This window comes from Lepidochelys olivacea (genome assembly GCF_965140295.1).
Source record: "Lepidochelys olivacea isolate rLepOli2 genome assembly, chromosome: 14".
In the NCBI taxonomy this organism is placed as follows: domain Eukaryota; kingdom Metazoa; phylum Chordata; order Testudines; family Cheloniidae; genus Lepidochelys; species Lepidochelys olivacea.
The window spans coordinates 1,507,552-1,531,715 of NC_140424.1; the positions used below are offsets into that span (position 1 = coordinate 1,507,552).

The following is a 24,164-nucleotide window of genomic DNA, read 5'->3' on the forward strand; positions in this document are numbered from 1 at the left end:
ACCAAGTTGGGGACATCTCTGGTAGGATGTGAGCTGGAAACCCGACTGCTGAGCTGAGCTAGAGAGGAGCTAGCAGCCGCCAAGATACGAGAGGTACTGACTCCGTATCCAGACCCAGCAATTTAGTTACTTTGTAATAAGGAAGCGACTCTCCCAAACGCAGCATGTCAAGGGGGAAGAGATTTTGGGCTTCTCCTGCGTGGAGTGTCCAATAGTTAGGAAGGAACCTGGGCCCTGAGAGGGAAGCCAGCCCCTAACTCATGCTGCTGAGGGCTCGGGAGAAAGCAGAACAACCAAGTCTCTTCAAAGCCAATTATTCTGCAGGGGAAGGGTGTGTGTGTGTGTCAAATAACCTACATGCCCTGTAACAGGTCAAGACCTACTGAAGATTCACCATCTTCATCCCACCAATCGCTGCTAGGAATATATGCCACATTCTCACCACAGAATGAGAATCCCCAGTCGCCTGCACTGAGGCCCCAAGAGCCAGGAGCTGGTGAAGGAGATGCTGCATGTGAATCACATGGGTCAAAAACAGGGGGCAATGAGACTCTCTTGGCCCTAGCCCTGGGCTCCTGGCCTCTGCAGAGTGGGCGCTGGGCACTCAGGATCACCCACAGTTTACACTTTTAATTAAGTAGAGCAGGCATGGCCCTGCCCTGGTGCCAGTGAGAATCCCTGGCTTTTCTCCTTCAGTCAATACAATCCTTCCTGAAGCCCCTTCATTCAACACAATATTTGTAGGAAATGACAATTTGACACCGCGGATTTAATGAGATTGAACACACAGGCAGCGGAACCAAGGCAGAACCGATGCTCGGGAATGACTCAGCCTCCCAGCGCCAGGGGAGCAGCACAGGGCAGGGCCTTCCACAGGTGAACAGCTGCAGTGTCACATGGAGCAGTTCCCCAAGCCAGGGCTCTGACACCTCCTGCTCTGGTTCCCCTCTGCCTGGGCTCCAATCTCAGACTCTGCAGAAGTTGTTCTCAACCAGGAGTACGAATACCCTTGGGGGGATGCACAGGTCTTCTGAGGGTACATCAACTCATCCAGCTCTTTGCCCAGTTTTACAACAGGCTACATAAACAGCATTAACGAAGTCAGTACAGACTCAAATTTCATACGGACAATGACTTGCTGATACTGCTCTGTATACGACACACTGAAATGTAAGTACGGTGTTTATGTTCCAATTGATTATTTTATAACTATATGGTAAAAATGAGAACGTCAGCGATTTGTCAGTGATAGTGCACGGTGACACGTTTGTATTTTGATGTCTGATTTTGTAAACAAGTAGTTTTTAAGTGAGGTGTAACTTTGGGGTATGCACGACAACTCAGCCTCCTGAAAGGGGTACCATCATCTGAAAGGTTGAGAGCCGCTGCTCTGCAGTATTTCCTACTGGGAAAAGCCAAGACACCGCTGGTGAAATGTCAGTGCAGAAGCCACAGAAGTGATGGTGAGAAAGTTCAGAGCATCTTTCTGATGGCCCAGCAGGGCACGTGAATGCGCTGGTCACTGGGGCAGATCACACTCTCCTTCCCCCACAGAGCTAAGCATGCAGATAATGAAGCAACTCAGCAATGCACAGTGCCTTCCCTTCTGCCCCAAGCAGCAGCAGGCCCTTCCCAGGCAGCTTAAGGAAATCCAAAGTGCCTCAGCAACACCAGAACAGCAGCATCCCCCACCCTCTTGGTTTCAGTATTATGCCTGACAAGCACCCATGGGAGAAGATGGGAAGGGGCTCTGGAGCTTGTGGGGCTTAATAAAGGGGTGGACTGGACATCACCATACACCAGTGTCATCCATGCATGTCTTCTGCTCCCCTGAAAGAGCTGCTGCCCCCATCCGGCGATCAGCAGTCCAGGAAACCTCCCACAGAGAGACAATCTGGTAACTAGTTCTAGTAAAACCCTAGGGTCCTTCTGCAAGTTCTCTCTGCTGATGCGGGGCATTCAGTGAAGAGGTCAGACAGCAAATGGCAGAATGGAGGGCTCAGGGGGCTGGGATTGGACTATGGAATGTGTCACTCCTCGGCTGTCTATTCAAACCCAGCCCCGCTGGGCGGTGGCCAAACCTCGAGAGTCACTTGGTGCCCACATTGCAAACCCACTGTCACAACTGGCAGTCACAGCAGCGTGCACGGGCCATGGAGTTTGCACTCTCTCTGACCTGGAGATGGGCTCCCAGGGGAGGGACCAGGCTCTTGACAAGGAGCTGGAGCTGTCTATACTGCACTCTGTGCCTCTTCCCTCCCCTCGTCACTTGTCTAGTGGTGGCCCCCTCTCTGCATCTCCTCACAATCTCCCTATACCCAGCACCAGAGCTTTCTTGTCTGCAGCTCCTGACACCTGGAACAGCCTCCCTGTCCCTCTCACCCCGGGCAGCTTTTCATCACCATCCCAAAGCTCAGCTGAAGGCATCACTGCTCTCTCTCTGTCTCCCTGTGCTGCTCTTCACCTTTTAACTCTCAAGAGGATTTGGGAGTTTGTATGAAAGTGGCGACACAAACAAAAAATGTCACAAAGAAAAGCACGTGAAAAAAGTTCAAGGCAATAAACATCTGACTCGAGTTTTTCTGGGGAGTTTCTGGACTGATTCTTTTTCAGACTTTAAGGCAGATAATTCCTCTGGTTCTGGGCAAGACACCATGGGCCCTCCTCTACGGCCATGCACCCTGTGAACTTGATTTACATCAGCACCAAGGGAGGTAAAATGCCACTGAATCAGAATGGTGGCATTTTTCATCCACTCCACACACTTTGCACGGGGTGAATGGTGACGCAAGGGACAGGGTAAGGGAGAAGTTGGCTCTAACAGCCAATTTTCTGAAACGCTGAGTCTCCACAACTCCGCCCTGTTGGAGTGCTGTGCGTGCTCAGCTTCTCTGAAAAACAGGCCTCTGGGGTCTCAGCTTGGGCTCCAAGGAAAGAAGGTTCCCAAAATCAGGTGCAATTTTTGGAAATTTTAGGCCTGAGTGTTTTCGCATTGGACTCAGTTATCACTCTGGGGCCAAAAAGCCAGGATGGGGGAAGGCTGCTGAGTCAGCAGGAGAGTGAAAAGGGGGCTGGCACATCCCTGCGACTGAGAGATGATGCCAGTCACATGGCTTAGCCCAGGCAGGAAAGCCAATCAGGACAGAAGACAGGTGGCACGTGAAAACACGAGGCAGGAGGTGCTCCAAAAGGCGACACTAAATTCTCATTATAAGGCCTTTTAAATGCACAGACTATAAGCGTTTAAAGAGCTTCTAGGACTCCAGGGCAAACTTTAAAAATCATAATATTTATAGAAACCCTCCTTTCATTCGCCCCCCACGCTCTTTATTTCTCCTGCAATCACTGCTAATTTGAAGACGTTTTGCTTTGGCATCCCAGCCTGTTGTGGTGTCAATTACTGAGCGGCCCGCTGGTAGCTGCCACTGCAGAATTTCCCTGCAGTGCTGCCAACAGTGACCACAACGCCAGCCGCAGGAGGAAACCAAACCCCTACGCTTCCCCCCACAGCAGAGACTGAGAAACTCCTGCCGTGCCCAAGCTGAGGACGACTCTCAAGCTATTACCTCATTGCCCTTGGGAGCTGAGCCCTTGCTGGGCCCTTCTTCTGCACAGCCTGGGGAGACCAATCCTCCCTCCTAGGAGCTGAGGCCCATCTCTCTCCCCAGACTCCCTGGCAGAGCCAGCAGAGAGCTGCCTGTGCTAGGCGTTATTGGGAGGACAGAGATCACTGAGCAGGGAGAAAGAGCTGTTTCGTGGTTAGAGTCAGGGGTTAGGAGTCAGGAGAGGCAAGGTGCTACTCCCTGAGCCCCACTCCATAGCCCTGGGGCTGCACACAGGGCTCTGCAAAACTCTACCTGGGGCCTATGGAGTTGCTGCACAGACACCCACTGCAGCCCTGCCCTGTATCCATGCGGTTGGCTCCCCTAGCTGCACCAAATCTCATCCTAAATCAAGGCCCCTTTATCCCAACCCAGCTAGCCCACAGCTTCCCCTTCAGAAACACATTCTCCAAATGCACTATGCCCCTCCTCGGACAGCCGCACTCAGGAACCTCCCATCCCAGCTGTGGCCCCCCCTGCCTTGACCAGTGTCAGGAATTTGGAGTGGAGACACAAGCTGAGTGCTGGGAACCCCCCCAGTCCTGTGCAGAATTTAAACCCTGGTAGAAAGGGGCTCCTGGGCCCTGCCACGCTCCTGCCTAGCGCAGGAAAGGGGCTGCACAAAGACTTCAGATGGCAAAGCATCTTCAGACCAAAATCTGCTTCCCTGAGAAACCCTAAATTCACACTAGTCCCCTCTCTCCCCTGAGCTCCTTTCCTCCACCTCCTCCCTGCAGCTGCTGGAGTGCCCTCTCTGTAATTCTGGAAGCCTGCAGCAGGCTGGGAGTGGGGAACTCCCCATCTCCAGACTGTGCTTCCAAATGGAGTGAGCCCCCATGCTGGCCTGCCCCATTGAGGGGCTGTGGGTCTCATTTCTTTCTGGGGCTGTGAAAGCAAAAAAGTCGCAGGAAAACACCACAAATGTCTATTAAATGCTTACTCTGTGCCAGAGTGCAGAGCGAAGATGGGCACCCCCTTCACTAGCCACTCAGAGAGCCCCAGAGCCTCAGGCAGCCTTCAGAGGGCTAGAGCAAGGCAGCGGGGAGAGCCCCAGAGCTGCCTGGCCTACGGAAACGGGCAGGTTTAGCTGCTGTGTTTTGCCAGGAGGAAAGGGGCACAAACACTGGTGGGACTGGTTTAGGTCAAGACCCTGTGTCTGTGGCACTGTTACATTGATGGGTAATTCAGTTTACACCCCAGCACAGCCTTGCAGTAGCCGGGGTAAGGCTCAGCACTTTGGCTATCAGGAAAAGACATTCTGTGGTTTTATTTCTTTACTTTCAGAGATATAAAAATGAGCTCGATTGCCTGGGCACAGGAACGACAGCCCATTGACGTGATCCTACCACCTCGTTTATCAGAGTCGCTCCCCAAAACACTAACCAGGCCAGGGGACCCTCCCTGGGAACCGCCTGGTCACTGAAACCAGTGCCCAAATAGCTCACGTATGACATACACAAGTAAGGGAAGAGGCACGTCCTCAGAGCATGTCTACACTGCCGTCAGGAGGTGTGACCGCAGCATTCCTGGACATACAGGGGTACCAGAGCTCAGAGCAGTGAAGCCATGGCTAGTGCCTCCTGCCCGTGATTCTGGATATGTATTCCAGTGGACCCCATGCTGCTGCTGCTGCCCTTCACTGCTCTTGTTCCTCAAGCCAACACTTCAACTTCCCCTGGGCTGGGACTGGTAGCCAGTGCAGATTATGGGGCAGAGATGGGAGCTGCTGGGAAACCCCGCTGGAGAAGGGATCTGGCACACTGTGCACCATTCCACAAAGGCTGTAACTCAGCACACAGCATTACCGTCATGCCACGTCTTCCTGAAAGGCCTTGGTATCTTTGGCGAGGCTCTGAAGCTGAAAGAAAAGGTTGTAATCTCCTTACTGAGTACAGATGATAAAAAGCTGCACTGGCCATTGCTGCTACCTCAGCATCCAGGAGCAGGCCTTGGGCTGCCTCCCATACAGCAAATGGCAGACATTCACCTGCCTCCAGGGCTGACAGAACCTTCCCTGCAGCCTCTGAGTCTTGTCTGGATTGAACCAGCTAGCCCCCAGCCAGACCCCAACCTGTTAGACCCCAGGTAAGTTGTGCCATTGCTCCAACCAGCTCAGGAGAGGTGGAGACATGCAGTGAGCTGGATTTCCTCTACATATGAAGACACGGCAGCCCATACTTAATTAACCAAGTAGCCCCATACACGCTTTGAGCTGGAGAACAGGGCTCTGTGGAGTCGCCTGTAAGAGTCTTTCGGGCCGATGAGCAGTGGCTCAGTGCTCTGGGCTCTCTTAGAAAGAAAGGAATGGAGCCACTCATGAGCAACCCTTGCCGCAGCCCCACCACAGCGACACACAGCCAATAGTGTGGAGGGCAGCTGGAAGACCTAAGAAAACCACTCTGGAGGAGATCCCGGGGACTGCAGTCAGCCAATCTGGATTACATGGGGAGACCCAGATAAAAAAAAAATGATCACAAACATCTATCTCGGAGCAGGTGAAAACAGCATTCCTGGCCACTGATGCCACCTGTGATTCCAGGCACAGCCAGGATTCCAGAGGCATCCCCAACTGCAAACCGCTTAGACAAAGGATGCGTGCCATCAAAAACAGGGGCAGGAACTACCTGGCCATATGCTCCCCCAATCCACTGGCATCACCTCCATGCTGTTCAGTCTGGGGTCAGACAGCTTTATCTCAGCCAGGCACCTACTGCAGCTTGGCACAAAACCCACAAAGATGCCCCTCCATACGGCTTTGCTGAGACACAGAGCTGGGTATCTTTCACAGACGGATGACAACATCTGGCAATTTCACCAGTGACCTCACATACATGTTCAACAGGAGGGTTGACAAAACAGAACCGTGCAGATGAGCAGCTGGGTCAAACCTTCCCTTCTGCTCCCTCTCAGACGAACAAACGGAATCATTCCGCAGGACTGCAGGAGATGAACAAACCTTGGAGGCCACTCAACAGTCTTGGAGGCTGTTGGGACACCAGGCCACGGCCCAGTGCTGGCAGCAGAACATCAACCAACAAGAGCAGCACAGTCACTGCACCAGGCCCAAGCTGAAAGAGACAAGGGCTTCTGAGCGGTCCAGATGGTACCAGTCACCTTTGCCACAACCGTCTCTGTAAGTTTCCCCAGGAAGATGGACTCAGAGGCAGGGCAATAACTGGTGAGATTGCCAAGAGACGGTCTCTAGAGCAGCATTATCTGGAGCAGGTTCTGCTCAGTTACACAGGTGCTGCCCTGCACAGTCAAGGAGACCATTTGCATCTATTACCCCATCTCCCCCTTGCTGTGCCATGTGTCTCCGTCTCTCTCTGCCATGGTTTTCTTTTCTCCTCTGTGTTATGTTCTTTAAATCATGTCTTTGCATTTTCCTTACACTCTCTCCCTAAACAGCACCTGAGCCCAGTAACATGAGAGTCTGCACGGAGTGTCTTAGCCCACAAGGGCATGCCTGCCTTTGAGCCGGGGGTGAGTCCCAGCTCCGGGAGACATCTCTGTACTAGCTCTAATGGAACTGGTGGGCCAAAGCCAGGATGCAACCATGGCAGCATGAGTATGGGAGAGGCAGCCGTCCTGAGTATATGTAGCTGTCAAGGAGCCTAGGCCCCAGGGTGGCTGCCTGTCCTGCTCCTTGCGCCACTGCACCTACATTCTGTTTTTGTCGAGCTCACACGAATACGTCTCCTCGAGCTGGGACTCACCCTCAGCTCGATGTGCAAAGCCCCCATTCACAGGAGTGAGCTTGAAATGAGATTAAAAGAGTTTGCCACCTACTACTTAAAATGGCTTATATCATCCTGGAGACCAGGTACAATGGCTCACTGCAGCCCATAGATAAGGATGGGCACAAAGGGTGACAGCACCAGGAGCATGGTCAGTGAGCCTGTTTCCAATGCCACCACTATGCAGAGCAGTGAACTGGGACCCTGGCTGTGCCAGGCACTCAGAGAGCTAAATACCCTTTGCAGAGCCCTTGGGCTGGGATGCTGGCTCCTCTAAAGATAATAAGGTGAGGAGTGGGGGTGGGAAAGAAGCACTAACCACAGCCATTTATACCATGTGAAATAAGCAGGAGGTTATGCCCAGAGAGCCAAGAACCCCCTGCCCACCCTATCTCATGGGAAATCTGAGAGGCAGACTCAGGGCAAGTCTACACGACAGCGCTACGTTGGTGTAGCTGCATTGTCTGGCGAAGACGCGCTATGTTGATGGGAGAGCGCTCTCCTGTCGGCATAATTGCTCCACCTTGGCAAGAAGCGGAAACTGTGTCAGCAGGAGAGTGTCTCCTGCCAACATAGCACCATTGTGGACAGCACAAGACTTGCGTCACTTGGGGGGCAGCTTTTTCACACCCCTGAGCGATGTAAGTAAGATTGACTTAGGCCATAGTGTAAACTTGCCCTGAAAGAGGGAGAAGCCAATGTAAAAAGCCAGGAGGCACCCCACTGAGCTTCCAGAGGCCCCACCCCCCAGGTAAGTTCATGGCACTCCCAGAGAAGGGCGGCCCTGGCAGAGCACAAGAATGCTGTCTGCTGCTCTTGTCTCAAGCCCATTTGCTTCCTCAGCTTGTTACTTCATTCTCTCCTGAATCTGGCCAAACTGCCCTGGCTTTAACCTCTGGCTGTCTGGCCTTAGAAGCTCCCTGTGAAGGTGCTTTCAGGTCAGTTCACATGCTCTTCCAATACCTGCTCCCACTGTTCATATGCCCCTCCTCTGTGCTCTATTGGACAAGCTACATTTAAAGTTTCTTGTCCAAAGCCTTAAGGACAAGGCCAGTCCACGTCCCTGCAGCTGCTCGCTGGGCTGCTGCCTGAATACCACAGACTCATAACTGAGAGGCCTCTTTCCTTATTTCCAGCAGGACTTGCTGCCAGTCAAGCTGAGCTGTTTGAAAGGAGCATGGGAAACTCAGACATGCTGGGTACAGAGACGAAGGAGGAACTTCCCAGAGCCAGGCCAAACAAGCAGCAGCAGATGCCCCTTTCTCCAGGACACTCCCACCTTGGGCCACGTTCTCTAGGGTTCCATCCCTGGGTAAGTACTTTTGGCATTTCACCTACAGCACAAGCCTCTTCTGAGCAAAGCAAACCAAACAACAAAGCAAATTCTCTTGAGCAGCCAAAGATTTGCTGCTTCTGCTAACTATCCTCCACTCCTCTTCCAGAGAGTGATGTGAGGGGAGATTGGGTGGAACAGGTGCAGAAAGATTTCCTAGTGGAGGGATATGCCTCTGAGCAGGACCTCCAGATCCCGTGGCCTGTTACCTGGTGATCTGCAGAGAGCCTAGAGAACAGCTCTGAGTCTAAGAGCCCCCAGGGCTGTGCTATAGAAAGCCCGCAGTGAGCCTGGGGCTCAGAGGGGACAGCTGCAGGAAGAGGCAGAACTTTGGGTCAGGATTTGTTCAGAAAGCTTTCCTAGAGGGGAGGGGTCACCAGGCCTTTCGCTAGTTGAATTCAAACCAGGAAGCCCTGCCCAGCTCCCATGCTGGAGTTGCCCATTCTGGGAGGGGGAAGACAGCTCCCATCTCCTTGCTCCTGGGGGCCTGCCTCCAACAGGCAGACACCTGATCCCCTCTGGCTGTATGGAAGCCAGGAAGCAGAGAGATCCCTGCTGGAAGAAGAAAGCATCTCCCTGGCAGGCATCAGAGCTCCAGAAGCTGGAAGCAAGAATGCTGTGAAACAAACCAGCCCCCAGCTCCCAGTAAAGAAAGGGGAAAATCCTGTGTTTGGTACCTACCCAGAAATACATCATCATGTCGGCAGCGGGGATGTGCAGCACCAGAGAGGAGGAATCAGGTGAGCTGGCCTAGCAGCGCAATGAGAGGGTGTGGGGTTCCCCTTCCACTCCCCGTGCAGCTGGCGGAGGTGACCCGCACTGTGCTCCCTCGCAGTCTCTCTCTTCCCGGGATTTCTCTGGGCTTTGTGCTGGTGGGTGGCTTGGCAGCAGTGCCCTATCGCCTCGGGTCCCTCGCCGGCACAGCGCGGTCACTCGCCACAGGCCGCCATGCACGTCAGAGCTGGCCATCAGTGTCCATCATGCTGGTGCTCAGCTGCTCGTGGTGCGAGGATCGGAGAAAGGATTCCAACTTGGGCAGGGGAAAGGAGCGAGCCCCCAGATCCCAAGCACGAGTCACAGAGCGAGGAAGGGTGGGGGTGAGGGGAGCTGATTCGATATTAAAAACGGGGGGAGGGACCAAAAATAAATCCTCTTGGGTGTCCTTAGGAGAAAAAGGAAGAGAGAAAAAGCGAGCGAGGCTGGACCTGTTCCTCCTGCGGAGGTAGAGTACAGCTGGCTGGGAGTGCAGGGGCTGCTGGACTCAGGCTGGGAGCGTGAGGCCAATCAGCGGCGAGGAGCCAGGCTGAAGGACTGGGGGCCAAGTTGCCAGGTTTGTTGTAAGGGGCTGGATGGGCTGCCGGGGAAGGGAGGGGAACGTGTGGCGGGGAGAGCGAGAGCGTGCATGGCAGGGAGCTGGGAGTGTAGGCTCCTGCTCCGACACTCTGTGCAATGGATGTCCTGTCTCAGCATTTTTCAAGCTACCCTGTCAATAAGGGAATCGGCTGCTCTCACAATTAACCTGCGAGGTGCCAGCCAGCTCTGACTGCGCTTGCTCTCTGGCAGGAGTGATTTTTCCTTTCCTCTTCCTCTCCTGTTCCTGGGTCAGGCTCAGCCAGCATCCAAGGTTGACAGCCTGAGCTAGGCCCAGCTCCTGGCTTCTCATGGGCCAGGATGGATAGTGGCTGCCCCACCCCTGGCCAAGGGAGAGAGGTCATTACAGGAGCCCCCCGCCCTCTCGTTCTAACGGCTACGGCCTCGGTCATTTCTGCACAAACCCCTTCCTCCGAGGCTGCTTAGGGAGTGAAAATTCTTGGAATAATTATTATTGCCTGGATTAGGGCAGCACCTCGAGGCCCCATTGTGCTGGGCGCTGCAGACAGTGAGCGAGTCCTTATCCTGAAGCGCTCACAACCTAACTAGACCAGACAGATGTGGGGTGGGAGGCAGGAAGGAAAAGCAGGAGCAGCCTTGGTAAAGCCTGATCCCGGAGGCTGGGGGACCTGAGATTAGTGAGCCTAAGGAAGGGAAGGGGCAACCCTTGAACAATGCTTTACTCTGTGATCTTAAACAGCAATAACGCCCCTGGGGGAACCGAGGGGCTGAGTTCAAAGGGCTGCCCTCAGCCACAGAGTCCAAGGCAGAGCTGGGAACCCATGCAGAGCAGGCACCTGCCCTGGGTATGTGCTGTGGGCAGCCCAGCCCAGCCGCTCGGACTCCGTCACTGCACCCCGCTCGCTCATTCACCTGCCCCGGGCAGCCCAGCCCAGCCCAACGGCCAGTTCTAAGTCCAGGGAATGGCTAGAGCTCAGCAGCTTGGCCCCACCAGTGACTTGTGAGGGCCAGGCACTTGTTAGGCTGGGGGCAGTGCAGGGGCAAAGGGATGGGCTGGCTCTGGCCAGAGGAGTGCAAACAAATGGATCTGGTGGAAGCACTTCAGTTCTCCTTCGGGATGGCTCTAGGGACATTCTGACCTGCTGAGGGACAGAACGACGGGGACTTGACAAGGCCCCTGTGTGGTAGCTTTTCACATTGCACAGGGCCCTCGTGGGATAGGCGGGGGAAGGGCAGAATCGTGACAGTCTAGCTCTGCTGCCAAGGCGCTATTACGATAAAATAACCATCCCGTGCTGTGCTTCCACCACTCCGGCATGCTGCTCTGCCCCGACCACGCCTGCAACGCCTCCTCCAGCCTGAGATGGGGCCTGGATCCCCAGGAATGCCCTGCTGCTCCAATGAGAGGCTCTGGGGAATTACCACATGCCTGCCTGAGCCCTGCTGCTGCCCTGGCAAGTTCCCTGTTTCTCTGGAGGAGCCTGGCCTTGGGGCAAAGCCCTGTTATGGATCACGCTCCATCCCGCAGAGGAAAGTAGCAGAATCCTCAGGGTAAGATAAACAATCCCTGCACGGAGCAGGCCCTTGAGCCAAGGCGACGGGTACAGCAGCTCTGCAGGCAGGGCAGCATGTCTCTCAGACACTAAATCTCCCGTCCTCCAAGGGACCCACTGTGCCGCGGAGAGAGGGGACCATGCGCGCTGAGCCACTTGCAGGAGCAGGCAAATAAATAAGAGCAAGGGAAGGCGAAGGCGTGCAAGGGCGGGAAGATAGTTCTGTGGGGCCCAGCTGCCGCTGACAGCCCCCCCCCCCCAGCACATAATCACATTCAAAGCGGGGCTGGTGTGAGGCAGTTCTCCTCCAGCACAGCAATAAAAGAAAACAACACACTTAATAATTCAGCACCAGGAGAGGGTGATCAAGCAAAAGAACCACCACGGCAGGCAGGGGAAGAGAGCCCAGGTTTTCACTCATTCCTACCTTGGTGTCCAAGGCCTCCCCCCGCATCCTCCCAGAGCCCTGCAAGCACAGCTGCACCCCTCACCTCGGGGAGCGAGTCCCCACTGCTGCTCCCCCCCCACAAAAATTGAGGAGGGCCTGGTGGTGAAGATCTAGAGTGAGTCAAGGGGAAACTGGGTGCAACATCCTCACATGGGCTCCTGGGTAAGTTCCCTCCCCCTCTGTAAGAGGGGGCCAGGAACCCTTCCCTGCCACAGGGACACAAGCCTAAAGCCCTCAGTGTCTGTGAGAGGGACCATAGGACAGCCTAGAAATAAACCTTTCTCCCCTTAACAAGACTCCCCAGGTCAGAAAGGGGAGCCCATGCAGCAGAGGGAGATTTTGCGCTGTCTGCTGGGGAGAAGAGGCTAAGAGACAGGCAGGTCACTGTTTGGCTGTGGGTTTTTTTTCTTCTCCTAGCTATTCCATGGCCAGCATTACCAGCAGGGATTTGACTCCCTCTACTTCTGCTTCCTCCCTTCCCATCTAAACCGTGTGGTGTTGAACAGGGAGGTGGCTGGCTCTCAGTGGGCATTAGAAGGGATCCCTGGGTATGACCTTACGTCACTACTTTGGGACCCTTTGACACAAATCACCATAATACACTTGACCACAAAACCACGGTTAGTTCCTGTTTGACAGTGTTTACCTTGCTGTTCCCAACTCGGTTTGTGCCTTGCCTGGCCCGGGCTCTCCTGCTGCTCCCTCTGTCCGAGGCAGGGCATTACGGAGCCGTGGAGTCGATGGCAATCTCCCCAACCCACCATCCTGACTTCTCTACAGGAAGAAACAGGCCAGATGCCTTGTGCTGGGACCCGAGCACATCTCAGCAGGTAGGGGCTAGACCTGTGCTTGGATGCAAGACCTCCTGGGGATGAGGCCTTGGTAATTGAATAGGTAGTGCTTGTCACATGTGAGCCAGTCCTGGACCTGTAGCCCAGAACAGCCCCAGAGGGACACTGAGCAGCAAAATATAGTATCGCTGGCTGAGACAGAGACCAGACTGGCACTTACTAAGAGTCACGTATTCTACAAAGGAGACCCACGGGTGCACGCCACAATGCATGCCTATCTTTGTGGGACAAGCCTGTATAGACAGACAGGAATTGGGTATATGCATATGCAAATATCTGAGTAAGCATCTAAAACCTGATTTGGGTGTACAATTCCATTTTTTTAAAGTTTTTTTTGCAACTCTTTAAAAATCTACCCCTAAATATCTCTCGGCAATTTTTGCTAGTGTTATGGACTCTAAAGTCCCAAGCAAACATCCTGCCTTCCTTCAATTCCCTCTGCTGCATTTGTTGTTTTGAAATATTGTTGTTGCAGAAATGGCTGGTACATTCCACCCCAGAGATAGCTACATTTGAGGGATGAGGGGAGAGATTGCTGAGTATACTGCTTGCACAGTTTAGGGTCCCTTAGTACAAAGGGCACTATATCAAGGTAGATGAGTGTTACTTATAGACACAGCTGAGTTTGGTTAAGAATCCATCCAGTACGGGATATCGGAGGAGGTGGGACAATCACACACAAGGTCAGTGGGTTTTAGCCACCAGCCTACAAGACCTGAAAGTTGGCTTTCAAATGGGAGCTCTTTTAGAAATGCACTTCTGCAAAAGGTCCAGCCACTGAAGCCATTCCCTGAGTGACTGTGCAGGAGCTCCTTATCGCATCAGGCTCTTAGCAGATTTGGGAACTGTCCTTGCAGGGCAGCGGGGGACTGATTGCTCAAGAGGCTGGGAATGGGAGTGGGAGCCAGGTCTCTGGTTCCGAACTGCCCCAGGCCAGGATGGCCAAACGGTGTTCGTCTCTGATGCACGTGACACCACTTGGGGTGAGAACATTCTTCCCATGGGGCACGCGTCTACTTCACAAAACTGTCACTGAGCAAAGAATGGGCTGGAGAGGCTGAGCGGTGGGGAGGTCTAGGTGCTCTGCCTGCTTGGGGGTATATAAAGGGGCCTGAACCCTTTGGGGCTGCCAGTCTAGATGTTAATGAGCTGGGGCCTTGACCCTGCCTGTTAGCACTACTAAGCCCTTCTTCCAGCCCTGCCTTTATTAGAAATCGTGCCTGTGACTGGAGCCAACGTCCGCTCTCTTTGCCTCACTCTTGTTTCTTTTTTTGAACCTGGTTATACTTTTGGCCTTCACAGCATCCCCTGGCAACAAGTTCCACAGGTTGACTGTGTTGTATGAAGAAGTACTTTCTTATGATCATTTTAAACCTGCTGCCTATTAATTTAATCAGGTGACCCCTAGTTCTTGTGTTATGTGAAGGAGTAAACAACAGGTCCTTATTCACTTTCTCCACACCAGTCACGATTTTATGATCTCTGTCGTATCCCCCCTTAGTCGTAGAATCCTAGAATCTCAGGGTGGGAAGGGACCTCAGGAGGTCACCTAGTCCCACCCTCTGCTCAAAGCAGGACCAATCCCCAATTAAATCAAAAAGTTGCCTCTTTTTCAAACTGAACAAGTCTCCGTTTTTAAAATCTCTCCTCCTGTGGAAGCTGTTCCAGACCCCTGATCATTGTTGTTGCCCTTCTCTGGACCTTTTCCAATTCCAACAGATCTTTTTTGAGATGGGCGATCACATCTGCACGTGGTTTTCAAGCTGTGGGCGTACCCTGGATTTATATAGAAGCAATAGGATATTTTCTGTCTTATTATTTATTCCTTTCTTAATGATTCCCAACATTCTGTTCGCTTCTTTGCTGGCCGCTGCCCATTGAGTGGATGTTTCCAGAGAACTCTCCACGGTGACGCCAAGATCTCTCTCTTGAGTGGTAACAGCTAATTTAGCCCCTCCTCATTTTGTATGTATAGTTGGGATTATATTTGCCAATATGCATTGCTTTGTATTTATCAACATTGAATTTCACTGGCATGCACCATTTTGTTGCCCAGTCACCCAGTTTAGTGTGATCCCTTTGTAACTCTTGCAGTGAGTCTGCTTTGGACTTAACTATCTTAAGTAATTTTGTACCATTTGTACCAGACTTTGCCACCTCACTGTTTAACCCTTTTTCCAGATCATTTATGAAAATGTTGAATAGCACTGGTCCCAGTACAGATCCTTGAGGACACCACTAGCTACTTCTCTCCATTCTGAAAACTGACCATTTGTTCCTACCTTTTGTTTCCTGTCTTATAACCAGTTACTGATGCATGAGAGGACCTTCCCTCTTATCTCCATGACTGTCTACTTTGCTTAAGAGCCTTTGCTGAGGGACCTTGTCAAAGGCTTTCTGAAATTCCAAGTACACTATATCCACTGGATCACCTTTGTCCACATGCCTGTTGACTCCCTCAAAGAATTCTAATAGATTGGTGAGGCAGGATTTCACTGTACAAAAGCCACATTGACTCTTCATGTGGAACCCAAATCGTGTTCATCTATGTGTCTGATAATTTTATTCTTTACTATAGTTTCAACCAATTTGCCTAGTACTGAAATTAGCTGACTGGCCTGTAATTGCCAGGATCGCCCCTGGAGCCTTTTTTAACAATTAGCATCACATTAGCTATCTGCCCTCACCTAGTACAGAAGCTGATTTAAGTGATAGATTACATACCACTGGGTACAGAAAGCAGGGGCCTCCCTGAAAAGCGGAAGTTGCCCCAGCACTGCGCTTGATGAAGATATACGATACCCCCACTTCCCCAGCGCTCTCAACAAATCCCTGCACAGCTCATTCTTGATAGCTGTATACAGCACGAAGAGTCAGCAATGTCAGCACGCACAAAGCAACTCATGGGCACAACATCCCTAACCCATGCCAGTTGCCAAGCCTCCTCTCCAGAGACCCATCCCCCAGTTAGCTCCCTGCACTTGCATGCACCATTCCAGAAAGTCTCAGCCTCCTGCCACTGGTTGGAGCTATGAAAAGCTACTTGTCTACATCCAGCAGCAGTGGCAGACAAAAGGGAACCAAGCAGGCCATCCACCTCGCTTTCTCCAGCTAGCAGCTCCCCAGTCCACATGTGTGATCCAGCTGCTTAACCCATAACCTGTGGAGCAACAGGGTGGATTGTGCCAGTAAGGCAGAGACACAGCAGCTGGTATCAGCCCAGCACAGCAGGCCTGGAGATCAGAGCGCACTGGCACATGCTGCACAGATGAGTAAATGGGGACCCCAGACGTAGCTGCCGGAGACACAAAAAACACATTCTTATCTCTCAATATCTATTCAGAAAAGGAAAGTGTCTTTGTACCTTTTATTCAGCAAAGTTTCCCCTGTGGTGCGCACACTGGACTCTCTAAGAAAAGAAAGAAAGAAAGAAAGAAGAAGAATTAAAATCAATGATCATTATCGCTAACTTGCTTACAGTCAATGCCATTTGCTCACTGACTGGCAAAATTTTTGAATACGAAGTATTATCTCCCTAGGAGTTCCGGGAAACCTGCCCTGGTTAAACGCTTGCTGCTCTCCACGTTTCAAAGGGTGAACGAGACATTTTAGTTTTTTCTAAAGAACACCAAGGAACCAGCAGTCAGGCTGCTCAGGTTCATTCCTGGGCGGACTGAAGTCCATGCCATACAGGCACATTCCACGTCGTATATTTCACTACCAGAAGCAGCATCTTCTAGATCTAGTTTTTGGTGGATTTTCGCACTCAAGCAGTGAAGAGCTGAAAGGACTATGTGGAGCCAGACATGATGCAGGTTGGTGCCGCACGTCTCCCATGTGTCAACGCACTTCCAGCATGGTCTGTGAGTCCAGTCTATGCTATCAATACACCTCAATCCTGACTTGCAGCACCTGCACCTACCGTGTTCTATTCTGGCCTTCCCATAGCTCTGCAAGTGCACATCAGTCTCTACCCGCAGCCCTGTCTCTCCCCATACTAGTTCTGTACAGTACTGTCTGCTGTTTTAAAAGTTAAAAGATGTGCATAAGAATGGCCCTACTGGGTCAGACAATGGTCCATTAGCCAGTATCCCATCTTCTGACAGTGGCCAATGCCAGGTGCCCCAGAGGGAATGAACAGAACAGGGAATCATCAAGTGGTCCATCCCCCATTGCCCATTCCCAGCTTCTGGCAAACAGAGGCTAGGGACACCATCCCTGCCCTTCCTGGCTAATAGCCATTGATGGACCTATCCTCCTTGAATTTATCTAGTTCTTTTTTGAACCCTGTTATGGTCTTGGCCCTCACAACATCCTCTGGCAAGGAGTTCCACAGGTTGACTGTGTGTTGTATGAAGAAATACTTCCTTTTGTTTGTTTTAAACTGCTGCCTGTTACTTTCATGTGGTGACCCCTAGTTCTTGTGTTATGAGAAGGAGTAAATAACACTTCCTTATTTACTTTCTCCACACCAGTCTACCATATCCCATACTGGGTCCCAACACAGCTCTGCCAATGCCCCTCAGCCTGGACCCACAGCACCCCCTGCCCCTCCACTGCTCTGTACTGGGTCCCAACACAGCTCTGCCAATGCCCCTCAGTCCCATCCCACCCAAATCATGAGATTTTAAAAATAAAAAAGTTGGGGTCTTTCTGTGTCTTCTGGCTTTTGAGCCCTTAGGGGTCACATTTTGCAGCTTGCTAGAAAACCAAAGCTGCAGTTCTCACATAAACACCTGACTCCAGAAGCGGGAGCTTTGAGAAGAATACCTACATTGTGAGACTGGCAATACAATCACAAGATCAGCCACATGGCACTTCAAGCTACAGAGAGGGGAAGGGCTGCGAGCAGGGAGAGGAGGCCAGAGGAGAAAGGAACTGGATTCAGGTGGAGGCATGCCTGACAGCTGCCATCTTGTTGAACATCGAGGACTGAACTGGCGACCTGCAGAGCAGAAACCATGGCTTGAGAAAGGATCCAAGTTCACTAGCCAGTGACCATAGGAGACTCCCATCCTCTATGAGTTGGGTACAGAGGGTGCCACATGACACTGGCCAGTGAGTTACACATGCAGAGCCAAGGGCTGAAACACTGTGCTTGCTTACGCTGGGATCACTGCAGGACTTTGTGCTGCCCCAGGGATGACTACTTAGATCCACTCGAGAACTTTGGCCCCACCGATGCTGCTGCGATTGTGCATACGCCCTATACAGAGCATGCGGAGGGCTCCCCTGTTGTGCTGGAGGAATGGAAGTGATTCCCAGGCACTTCTGTTAGCAAACAGGGCTTTCAGCCACGCAGCAGGATAATCAATTATGGTAATTCCTGCCTCAATGAATCAGATTCATGGAGGAACACAGCTCATTAGGCTGGGGAGGACTTCCATTAGCACTCTTAGGATAAAAACCCTCCAGATAGCTCTAACCCAGCCAGACACATTCACCAGCCTGAAACGGCTTCCTCTTCCCCAGCCTGGCCCGTCAGTAACATGACAAACTCAGGAAAGCCACGTGGGCAAAGCATGTTTTCCAGAAACTGTAATTCCCAGTGGGGACAAGATAATCCCCTACTCTGCAGGGCCTCACGCAAGGGACTTGGCTGTTGAGCCCCCTCGAGCTGCTGTGTCACTGAAATCTCAAAGCTCCCACTGACCTCCTGATCCAGCCCATTCTCACTCTGCTCCTCCAAACTCCTTCCTGCTTCTCTGAGCTCACAGACACCTCCTGCAGGCTGTGCCCAGTTTCACCAGTAAACTGGTCACTGGAGACCACTGGAACAGGGGTGAAGAGAAACCTCCAGTCCGTGGCCATCATCCTGAGAGCTGGGGCTTGGATTCGCTGGGCACTCAGATAGTGTGTTTGAAGATGTATCACTGAAAGCTGCTTGTTCTCCTGTGGGAAGTGCAGTGATGGGTAAAATCTCATTTCCCAAACAAGTCTCAGTCAAGGAAGAAGCCAGCTGAGTCTGCGCCTGCTCAGAACCCCTCACAACTAGACCTGAGGCCACGGCGCTCAGGAAACAGTGGACGGGCAGGCAACTCACTGGGGGACTGGGTCAGCCTGAGAGACTGTGACCTGCCACCCCTGCAGCATCTGCTGGGGCAGGAGCAGGAAGGCCAAGGCACAGCATTAACTCCGGGCAAAGAGCGGCCCGCAGGAGATGCGAGTGCTGCTTTGCAGTTCAAAAGCTGCTGCCCAAGAGCTGCTCTCTGTGCTTAGTACCAATGTAAATGGGCTCCCTCAATCTGCTGCAGGGAGGCAATTAAAGGTGACAGGCACAGCCAGACTTCCAGCAGTGTGGCACATCCCCACTTCCCACCCAGTCGGGTTCTCCACTCTCTTTGGGAGAAGGGGAGTCTCTGCTTTCACTCCCCTGAAAAAACAGCCAGTGATGGAAGATGCCAGGCTGCAGCAGAGAGGTTTTGGGCTGCCCACCTTAGGGCACACTCCAACCCCACTCCCTTGCAGAGGTGCCCAGGAGATCTCACCCCAGGCATGCTCTGGGAAGCAGTGTGTACAGGGGATGTGCTCAGGGCAGGGGTGAATGCGCTTCTGCAAGCCTCAATGGATCCTGAGAGTCCCAGGGGGACAAAAAGAACCATGGAGGTTTATGCAGTTGAGGAGGGAGACAGCTAGTTTTGAGCAGCTGCATTCGCGCCAGCTTGGGCTGCCTGTCCAGGTGCTACGGGGTGACAGGAGCTTGCTTTGGGCCTTTACTTGGACATGAAACGATCCTTGGGAGGCTCAGAAATAGCGAGCTGCTCATTATGAACTCAGAAGAGTCAGTCCTGGTGACACTGGTTAAAACAGCTCCCCCTGGCAGAGCCATGGAAACTACCCTCCGAGCTCCATGCAGGGGGAGGCAGAAGGGAGCTCTCTGGGCATCTCCCTAGGACTGCCCAACATGTGTGCAGCCTGACAGAGGTGGAATCTCCCCCGTGGTAGAATGGGGCGACCCTGCTGGCTCCTCACTGGGGGAAGGCTCCCATTCAGCCTTGCTGGGAAATTTACCAGCAGCGTGCTAAGTGATGTTTTAAAGCCACCCCCCGCCCCCCCAAATCCTAAATTAATTTTGCTTTTAATTAAATTCATTAGCAAAGATTATCTGGCTAAGGAAAAATAATAACTTGACCCTACCCGCAGCAAACCTCTCTATTTATATCCTCTCTATATATAAGCAGTGGCGAATATTTCTTTATGGGCCATTAAAGTTTTAATGTTTAATTTATAACTGCGTTCTCTGGCGGGCGGGATGGCCAGGCACAATGTCAACACTTTTAATTAAATGAGAAGGGTTTTCTTTTTAAACAAAGAAAGATAAAAAAGCCACATTCCCAGCAGCTAATCAAGGTGGCAGAGGCTCAGCAAGTACAGGGTGCTGGCAGAGGAGCGGGCAGGCCTTTGCTTCAGCTGAGCTGGCAGAATGGCACTGCCCAAGGTGTGTGAGAAAGCAGAAGGCTGCCAGGGGGAGAGAGCTCACCTGTTTCCTTCACCCACAGGCATTGAGATTCCCACCTCCCCTGCTTCCAAACAGGGAGACTCTTCCTTGCCAGAGGGCCTAGCAAGATGAGTCAGGGTTTACTGAGTGCCCTGCACCACTCTTTCTGAGTGTCAGTCCTAGAAAGGCAGAAGTGCAAGCTGCTTTACCCTAGGCTTGTTCCCCGAGGATCATGGTGAAGGCCTCTATTCAGAACCCATCAGCAGGCCTCCCCAAGTCCCTGACTTGCACTGCTTAATGAGAAAATTCAGCCTGTGCCTCCCACAAATCCCAGCCAAGCTTGGGACAAACCCCACAAGTGCCTCAAGAAGCCCCAAGTTTGTTCATCCCTCCCACTGCTCAGAGCTCCTTACTATTCCTGGGGGAATTCTGTGCTACTGCACGATGCAGAATTTTGCAGAAATTAATGAGCTCACAGAATTTCCTTTCCCCCACAGAAATAGGCTGCACTGCTGCTGGCCGCCACTAGGGGCCACTGGACCTGGCAGAGCCCAGCTCCCACACAGAAGACACTGCTGCGGGGAGGGAGGGAACTAGAGGGATCCTGGCAGCTGCAGTTCCCAGCACACTCCAAGAAAGTAGACGGAAACGCCATGCAAGCCTGGGACCCAGCATCTGGCTGTTTCTCCCTCTGCATCCCTGGACTCTGTGGGGGAGGGAGGCAGGTGTCTGGGCTGGTGGGCCACAGCTGGGCTCTTGGGGAAGGGGTGTGGGTATCTGGGCTGGGGGTGGGGAGCAGCTGGGCTCTGTGGGGGGGAAGTGTTGTGGGTGCCTGGCCCCCTGGCTGGGCTTGGGAGGGGGGAGGGGAAAGGGGCAGAGAAACAGGAGCTGGGTTGTCATAGGGGTTTCTTCAACTCTCTACTACTGGGGGAATTTGTGTGTCTGTGTATTGTTACAGACGTACTAGCTGACAGGTATTTTGAAATAAATTACCAAAATAATTGAAACTGGCATGATTATGTAGTGTTATTTTGACAAACAAAACTTGCCGAATTTGTAATTTTTTGGTGCCGAATGCCCCCAGGAGTGTCCCTACACAGTCTGCTTGGAAAATGGCCACTGCTCTGGCCATCACCACAGAGGGGCCTTCAGCTGTAGCCTCGCTAGCCAGGACCATATCAGAGCTCACAAAGTAAGAAGGGCCAGGTCCCTATTTGGATGGGATGCCCCCTAAGGAAATCCAGGGTGGGGCAGGAAATGTAGACTCAACAGGTAATGCTCTTCCTTAATAGTCCTTACAGAGCCCAGGTCCCAGCCTGGTGCCAGGGCACAGTAAGGTGCTTAAGGCGCCATCTATCAGATCCGCTATAAAGCCTACAGCATTCAAACTCAAGAGTTGTGGATGTTAAATCCAGTGTCCCAACTAAATTCCAACTCGGGCAATTGCTATGTGTCCTGCTACCTACAGTCTCCCTGGCATTCCAATTGGTTACTGTAGCCTTCACTATTTGTCCTAAGATGCTGTGTAGCGCTGCTATGGGCTTTTAAGCCGCTACTGCCTTTCCCCTTGGAAGTGGCTGCACTTCGGCGGTGGAAGATGGGATTGCCAAATGTACAGTCTGTGAAATAGGTTAGGAAATTGGTGTGGGATCCGCTTGTATCGCAGGGTCAATAATGATGTGAAACTGACATTGAGTGCACATGTCGCTATCCACCCCTAGTTCACAGACCTGACATTCCAACATCACACCAAAGCAATGCTCTCTGCCCTTGGAGCTGGGCTTGGACTGTGTCTTCAAATTATTTATTACAGCAACTCTAAGACCCCACCTTGGTCAGGGCACCATAATGGGCCCTGCCTAGAGAGTACCAAAGGCAGTCCTGCCTTCTTTGCCTCTTCCCTGAGGTGACACCCTCAGTTCTGTTTGGAACAGAACGGAAGAGGGGAGAAAGGTGGTTCCCATTCATGGGGTATTTTATCTCCTGGCAGAGGTTAAATCTCTGTACAAAGAAGTGGGAAAGAGATGAGTTAGTTGCAGGGGGGCGGGGGGCTGGGTGTGCGATTCAGCCATAAGCACTTGGCTTAGCAAGGCTGGTTTAGGGCCTCACACGCCCGCAGCCATGCTTTTCCCTCAGAGCTGACAGTTTCAGCAGCTGACACCAGGTTGGTGACCCCATCTTCCCTGCCCCCACACACGTGAGATGGGGAAGCAGGGTGGGGTGGTGGTAACTGGCCAAACACCATACATTGAGCCAATGAGACCAGGGGCTTGACCCTAGACCCTGACTGTCCAGGTTTGAGGACTATATAGAGCTAGCAGAGTCCTAGCCACCTCCTCTCCCATTCTGCCAGGCATCAAGGCAACATCAGTGACTCATGCCAGCATGTAGTCTGTTTCCTCCTTGGAAACTCATCTTTCAGAGGGCACTGCTGGCACTCCAGGAATCAGCTGGCAGAAGGTACCGCCCAGCACTGCAGCCGTCCAATCCCCATCACTCCTAGGGAGTCTGCTCCCTGACATGCCAGAGGACTGTGAAAGGAGTGCTCCTGACCTTGCTTCTCAACCCAGCATCTCCCATAAGGCAGTGCAGAGCTCTCCCCACAGCCCGGTCACCCCTCAGCCATCTGTGCTGCCCAGACCTACAGCTTCGTGTCGTAGCTCTGTCCTGTTGTGCAGGAGGGACACCCCCTCGGGCACCCCAGGCCTGCATTCCCATAAATGGGGCTCTCATTTCTAACATGGAGCCACTTTAATTACAAACCCCCCAAAACAAGCAGGAAATATTTAAAAAATGTAAAAACCACATACAAAGCAAGTTTGCTTGAGCCGGCCATTGCTTCCGTGAGCCAGGGAACAGAGTGGTGATGGCACCGTGCCGCTCACTAAAAGCATGAGTGTCACTAAATCAATAATTCATTTACTTTAATGAGATAAGTACTTTGAAAACTAATTGCAGACCTGCTCCATTTACTCCAACCCGTTATAGCCCTTAATGTAAATGGCAGAAGTGCTGCTGGAGAAAGGGGAAAGGTTTTAGGCGGAAGATAGTGTGTCATCTTTCTCCCTTCGAAGAAAGAGAAATATCAGCCATAAACAAGAACAAAGGAAGCCTAAGTAACCAGCTCCGTCAATCAAGGAATGTGTTATGCCACATGCTTGTACAACACCTTGCACATGCTCCACCCCACCCAGGAATGCATCATCACATCTCGGAGAAACGATGAGCACCAAAGGACATGCTAACATGGTAGAAACACCCCACCAAGAAATACCTATCAACCGGAGTGTATCGAACGACCATCTGGGAACGGATGTGGATCGTAAGTGCTACACAACACAGCCAGGCACCTGGGAGTGCCTGAGAGAACTACAGTACATTACATGAGGGAAGGCAGAGCCATTGGATTTGCTGTGTGAATCTGCTTCAGAATACTCCGTACAATGCACAAGCAGATGGAGATTCAAAACAGAGACAGAAACTAAAAGCAGGAAGTGCACAGAAATAAAGGGATCTCCAACAGGAATTTGCAGATGCCCAAACTATATCCTGTGCAAATGACTGAGGGCCAGAAGATAAACTCTGCACCAGAAAAGACTGGCAAGAGGTCCAGTCAGGTGCCATGGGAACGGACTGCTGTAAGTTAACTGGACCCAGGCCAGGACTAGCTCTGTGTATAATTAGCGGAGCGGATGGGCCACCAGACAGGAATCCAGTGAAAGAGAAATCAAACTTGCTGTGATAACCTGAGCTACAGCATGGGACTTCTTCCCTAGCCCTTTGCCGCTGCATTGGCCGGAATAATAAAAAGAGCTCAAAGTTCTATCACGCCTTTTGTTAAAAGGACCACACCATGCTGTGCCTTTTGTC

General features: G+C 52.2%; 1 protein-coding gene across 29 annotated transcripts in view; it reads right to left on the minus strand.

Moving 5' to 3' along the window:
* Nucleotides 1–24,164, minus strand: part of RBFOX3 (RNA binding fox-1 homolog 3) — a 355,830-nt gene that overhangs the window by 72,193 nt on the left and 259,473 nt on the right. For 18 of the 29 annotated variants that reach the window (XM_084647038.1, XM_084647021.1, XM_084647017.1 and 15 more), the window contains 3 exons: nucleotides 16,221–16,265; nucleotides 12,652–12,779; nucleotides 9,354–9,834 (listed from right to left, as the gene is read on the minus strand). The exons of 3 other annotated variants lie outside the window; for them this stretch is intronic. In XM_084647038.1, the coding sequence (XP_084503164.1) occupies nucleotides 9,354–9,371 (18 nt within the window). In that variant the 5' untranslated portion in view covers nucleotides 9,372–9,834; nucleotides 12,652–12,779; nucleotides 16,221–16,265. The remainder of the gene's footprint in view (nucleotides 1–9,353; nucleotides 9,835–12,651; nucleotides 12,780–16,220; nucleotides 16,266–24,164) is intronic. 8 more of the 29 variants (XM_084647032.1, XM_084647029.1, XM_084647028.1 and 5 more) reach the window with 2 other exon arrangements.